Genomic DNA, 6,000 nt, shown 5'->3' on the forward strand with positions numbered 1-6,000 from the left:
GTACTTGACATAATTTGTGTGTTTTTGGGCACAGTATTTTTTTAAAATAATTCCATATTATAATTTATAATTACTATAAATGATAATTAAAATACTATGTCAATTTTATACTACACAGTATCAAATAGTTTATTTCTAAGAACAAAGAATTACTATGACATGATAAATATAAATCACAAGATAACAATAACTTCATCAAATGTATGGGATTTTATCAACATCTGAATGCACATTTATTACCAAAAGCAAAAATGGTCATGTATGAAAATGCTTCCTTTTCTATTTAATCAAGGTAGATTGTAAAAGTGTATGGTACATCTAAAGTATGATATTTATCTAACTACATAGAAAGGCATTTAATCACATCTTATCACAAACAGGAGAAATGTGTTTTTCAGTAGACAGAAGGGAGTATTAAATACTAGTCACAATCTACACAATTAGATATGAAATACAGCTTTTAGCTTGTGTTGATATTCTTGTATGAAAACAGAAAAAACAAACAAAAAACAAATCAGAAAATAATGAGTGTAATATCTCCAACTACAAATCTGACCCGTGTTAAGGATCTGGACATGACAGTACAGTTCGCACCCGGAGAGAAAAATGGCTACCGTTCGCGCCGCGAGAGAACAAAGACAAGGTTCGCGCAGTTAGCATCTAGCTAATGGCTATCCTTCGCGCTGCGAGAGAACAAAGACAAGGTTCGCGCAGTTAGCATCTAGCGCGGCCTAACGTTTTAGCTTTTAGCTCAGTGATCTTATATATAAACACATCGACCTTATATAGAAACACATCGACCATAAACAATTAATCTTCCCAAAATCACGACAGGTAGATTCAACTACCTCACTTTTGTTAAAGATGTGCGGATGTTAGCACAGTAAGCGCAGTTAGCTTTTCGCTCCGGTTAATGTTTCTTTATAGAAAAAGCAAAGTCACCGCTGTTGGCTTAGATCGCGGCCTAATGCTTTACATACCACCCAGACAGCACGGTCGGTCTTACCGACGTCGGCAATTGGAGGGCACCAGCGGCAAAGTGTCGGCAGGGTTTTTTTCCCCCTGCACGCCAAATACAACTTGTCAGTTTAGGTGGGTAAACCATCGGCGGAATGAGTCTATGCCGCTCCAACATGCATGCGCACTCCGTAGATCGGCTGAGGAACCGTTTTGCCGATCCCGCTTGTTTTTTTCTTTCTTTTTTTTTCCTTCCAAAAGTGCTTTTGGCTGCCTATCTACACAACCGTTAGTCTACATCCAGCGACAAGTCGGCATAAGGACGAAGGTATGTTGAGCTTGTGTAAAATCCGTATGCCATAATTTATATGATGATATATGATATGATATGATATTTGGTAGAATGCATAGACTAATCCGGTTTAGGATAACTGTTTGGAGATACGTTAAGGTTAACGTTAACGGTTAGCGTTACACAAGATGTGTGGTTACGTTAGCCGCTTTCATACTGTATATGGCTAACTTAAAGGATAACACGTAAGTAAACTCATTGTAGAAGTGTTTTTGATCAGATATTGTATTCTATGACATCTGTTGTGATTAAAAAATGCTTTAACGGGATGTGTTTTCAGCAAACGTTAGGTAGGTAGCTAGCATTAACGTTAGCATAATTAGCTTGCCACTTCGCTGGCCATAGCAGGGAGAGTCATGATAGCAGAGGTGAAGTTCAGCACTTCTTTTGAATCTTGTTCACAACCTCCCTTTTAGTAAACTATGTGTACACAGTGTTCTCAATGCTCGAGTTTATGTGTAGAGACACTGATACCTCAAGCTTAAAGGTGGCGCTTCGGACATAATTATGCTTTTAAACTAAAGTTTTACCCGGTACATTCACAAAAACATCTTCTACATTCACATTGCACAGTAGTCTAGATCACAACCTGGTCTAATACATATTTGTCATATTATGTATTGATTGCAGGGTCCTCAAATTGTCTATAAACTAATGCTCCCTACATGATTATCTGTTCCACAGGCAATGTTCAGTCCCACGCACATTCCTGATCCTGTCCAGTGTACAGCTCCAACACAGGTACACAGTAAAACCTTGACCATCATCACCCTAATATGTAATCTATAATGTGGTTCTTAGCTGAAGTTCACTTTGGTCTCAGTCATGTGAAGTTTGTCATCAGGAACACAATATATGAGCAGATGGATCTAACTAGCTTACTACTCAAACATTACCTTACATAAAATCCACTGCTTCACCAGTCCCTTATTTAATCAAAATGTATATCCCTGTTTGTTCCCTACATTTACTATGTGTGTCTGTTTCACAGCAATGTACAGTTGCTCCCAACAGCTATTGTTTTTTACTGGATGTATTGTACACCTCAGCTGTGCTGTTGCCGTTTTTGTTGCTGTGCTGCTCAATAATGGAATAATAACCATAATTTAGGTCAAAATTGAAATCACAATTATTTAGCCTAAACCAGGGGTTCTCAACATTTTCTATCCCATAGCCCACCTAGACATACTTGTAACAGAACAGGGCCGGGTAAATAGCCTATTGTTAACATACTGTATGTGAATGTTGGCCTCTGCATGTCTCTAATTAATGATAACTCTAAAGAATTTTGAGCCCTGCCTTTAGGAAGACATACTGTACAAAAGAAAATGTGATTTTGACCTTTACTGTACTATTAATTTTGCATCAGGAAAGCCTATATCTTATAGTGGCCTTCGATGAAGGAGCGAGTGGACCGGTTGCAAGGGAATGGTTTACAGGTAGGCCAGGGCAATGTAGTGGAAATATTTATATTTGACAATCATTATAATGACCTAGATAAGGCTACAGGAGAACTCCATTGTCAACATCAGGTTAATGCTGGGATGGGCCCTCTGGTAGAGTGCATACTGGTCTGCTGTGGTTGGACAGTGTGTAATTGGGAGGGGAGGTAGATATTTCTCAACTGTCTATCACTGTCAATAAATGGTATTTTTTTTATCACTCAGGCAAATATGATGGAGGCATGGCTTGGTGGCCTCCATATAAAGACTCATACAAAATACTCCAAAGTGTTTTAAAGAGGACTTCACCTAACCCATCTAAAGGATGGAAACAGTACTCTTGTCAAGTACTACATGAGACAAGTAAGGGTGGGGGGTTCTCATTGTACTTTCTATTTTAATGTTGTGATATAGAATTAATTGGTAACAAATGGCACTAAACATTGCCTACAGACTGCTTTGAAAGTGTCAGTAAGAGATGGGGCCTGTCCTGCCACACCTCTGATCTGAATACGGACAAAGAGGAGCTGCCAGCAGTTCGTCAGCGGAAAAAGTGAGTATCGTGTTGACTTTTTGATCATCCTCTTTGTAATCACACACGCCACCCATGTCGTATTTCTCTCTGTTCGATGTGATCAATATGAAAACTAATCTTTGTAAAAACTTTTAATTTACAGACCATCGCGACTTAGATCATCATCACCATCACCACCATCATCCCCTGCATCGTGCCCTTCATCAGACACCCAAAATGCACCACAAACATCACAGGCAAAGAAGAAAAGGAAAACGCACAACAAACCTTCCAAAAAAATCCCCCCCCCCCCCCCCCTCCTACCTATGGCTGGAAACAACATCAGAGCTGGTAAGTGGGATAACTATTTTGACCTTAAGTTTCCATATGTCCATTAGAAAATTAATTACATGGTCATACTTGTAATTATACCTGATAAGAATTTGTAATCTTTGTGTTTAAACATTTTTTGAATTTTAATCCTTGTTTTTTAAACGGCCATGACAGTGACAAACACGGAGCAACCTTCTGTAGCCCACCCAAGTTTCCATCAAAGGAGCAAGCCTAGTAAGAAGATTTTATGTGTATAATGCTGCACTTCTCATACAGCAAATATCAGATGTAGATATCGTAAGGTGCAAATCTTATGGTTGATGTGCCTTTAAATCTTTCTGTTGTAACCTTTTTTTTATCTTCTTGAAGTGTCAGTGAGAAGAAAGCTGGCCCACCCTCCCACCTCTCGTTTAACTCCTCCAGCCCATCCCACATCATCGTATAGTGAAAGTAAGTGTCCCCTCTATAGTAAAATGCATCAGTTCCGTAAACTCATTGGTTTTATCAAGGATGAGGCTAAGCTACAGGCTTCACAACTAACGTTAATCACAACTGTCATTTCAACTAGGCTTTTGAGTTTAGTAGTGTGATTAGTAAGCCAAGGTTTTCTGTTTTTCCAAGAGACGGCAGTTAATACTCAAGAAGAGGTGCCGGGACTGGAGGACTGGAGGACTGAAGACTTTCCTGACTGTAAGCTAGAACACACGCAGAACACACTGACACACACACATTAACACACACACTCGCAAAGTCACACAGTTGCTGCTGATAGAAATGTGTGGCAGTTACTCAGCCCACTGACATTAGTTTATCTAATTGTGATAAACTTGACCTACTGTTCACTCCAATAATTTAGTTTTTCTGTATTTTCTAGTGACACCAGATAATAACGAAGGACTGTTGCAGCAGCCTCCATGCCACCCTCTTCCAGAGCTCCTTCAAAGGACTAACGATAGTAAGATATTTTACATGTAATGTATGATACTGCACTTCTTACTCAGAATATCAGACTGAGATAAATTTCAGAGCAATTCAATAGCAAATGGTTTAGGGCCAGATACTTGATATTAAAATTAAGCTTGATCTGGGCCATTTGAGGCCAGTCAGCAGGAGGAAACCTACACCAATATGCGGGGAAAGCAATAAGGAAAGCAGAAACCAAACAGTGTGTAACAAACATTCATGTATTTTTCCATTTAAGTGATTACATCAGTGAATGAGGACCTTCTTACTGAATGTAAGTTTCCGTTAAATATGTTATGTATTGGGTCTTTAAACTTGTGGCTGTAAGCACACTTGAAAAGTTTGAGAGCAAAAAGCCTACTTCCTGTTTGGCAGTTTCACCATCTAATTTTATCATTTCATAGTGACAACTGTTAATTGGCAGCAGGAAGCTGAATATGAAGGGTTGGGCTCTCCTGAACGTAAGTTATTTAGCATGCAGATGGAGAAAACACACACACACACAAAATACACAGCACAGTCCAAGGCGAAACCAGTCGCTTTGGTAAAATTTAGAAAATTAAGTTATGGGGCTCTTTCTTCTTATTAGTGGTGCTGTGCTCCGCACAGCCCTCTATAGGCCCCTCTTGCTTTGCTTTAGTGGGGTCCCATTTCCTCGTCCCATTCATTCCTTGTGGGCAACTTTTCACAGTTTTTCGCGACTGATGTCGCGAAAAATTGATGTTCTACAGAGTTGCATAAATGCATACCTAGTCCAGTCGAGCCGCACGTTAAATGAATGAAAAATTAATCATTAAATATGGTTTAAATGTTGGGAAATATACAGTGTGTGTGTGTGTGTATTAAACTGACTCATTGATTAATCTGTCACTCTCTCTTCTTATTAGTGGTGCTGTGCTCCGCACAGCCCTCTATAAGCCCCTATTGCTTTGCATTAGAGGGGTCCCATTTCCTCGTCCCATTCATTCCTTGTGGGCAACTTTTCACAGTTTTTCGCGACTGACGTCGCGACTGATGTTCTACAGAGTTGCATAATTGCATACCGAGTCCAGTCGAGCCGCATGTTAAATGAATGAAAAATTAGTCATTAAATATGGTTTAAATGTTGGGAAATATACAGTGTGTGTGTTTGTGTCAATTTGTGTGTGTGTGTGTGTGTATTAAACTGACTCATTGATTAATCTGTCACTCTCTCTTCTTATTAGTGGTGCTGTGCTCCGCACAGCCCTCTCTGAACCCCTATAGCTTTGCTATGGACGGATCCCATTTCCTCGTCCCATTCATTCCTTATGGGAAACTTTTCACAGTTTTAAATTAATATTCTTCAGAGCTGAATAACAGCATACCGAGTCCGGTCGAGCCGCAAGTTAAATGAATGAAAAATTAATCATTAAATATAGTTTAAATGTTGGGAAATATACTGTGTCTGTATTTGTGTG

General features: G+C 39.3%; 1 protein-coding gene across 4 annotated transcripts; it reads left to right on the plus strand.

Moving 5' to 3' along the window:
- Positions 1-194: 194 nt before the first annotated feature.
- On the plus strand, positions 195-5,742 carry LOC119030477. Of its 4 annotated transcripts, none has more exons than XM_037118102.1 (12): positions 195-1,285; positions 1,994-2,050; positions 2,679-2,748; positions 2,977-3,114; positions 3,205-3,304; positions 3,429-3,616; positions 3,773-3,832; positions 3,968-4,048; positions 4,220-4,288; positions 4,473-4,553; positions 4,800-4,835; positions 4,966-5,742. In XM_037118102.1, the coding sequence occupies exons 1-12, from the start codon at positions 914-916 to the stop codon at positions 5,148-5,150; spliced, it is 1,437 nt and encodes a 478-aa protein (XP_036973997.1). In that variant the 5' UTR covers positions 195-913; the 3' UTR covers positions 5,151-5,742. The 4 variants fall into 4 exon arrangements, with proteins under 4 accessions (XP_036973997.1, XP_036973998.1, XP_036974000.1 ...); XM_037118104.1 differs by lacking the exon at positions 195-1,285 and adding an exon at positions 1,307-1,494; XM_037118103.1 differs by having other exon boundaries at positions 4,800-5,742.
- Positions 5,743-6,000: the final 258 nt, after the last annotated feature.

Source organism: Acanthopagrus latus, chromosome 12 (genome assembly GCF_904848185.1).
Source record: "Acanthopagrus latus isolate v.2019 chromosome 12, fAcaLat1.1, whole genome shotgun sequence".
NCBI classification, from domain to species: Eukaryota; Metazoa; Chordata; class Actinopteri; order Spariformes; family Sparidae; genus Acanthopagrus; species Acanthopagrus latus.

What these genes read in the sequence shown, in the direction of transcription:
- LOC119030477 (XM_037118102.1), top strand. Translation starts at nt 914, where the DNA reads ATGTTTCTTTATAGAAAAAGCAAAGTCACCGCTGTTGGCTTAGATCGC. An exon ending in TGCAAGGGAATGGTTTACAG is followed by an intron (nt 2,749 to 2,976) that starts GTAGGCCAGGGC and finishes TTTATCACTCAG; the next exon opens with GCAAATATGATGGAGGCATG. An exon ending in TGGAAACAACATCAGAGCTG is followed by an intron (nt 3,617 to 3,772) that starts GTAAGTGGGATA and finishes CGGCCATGACAG; the next exon opens with TGACAAACACGGAGCAACCT.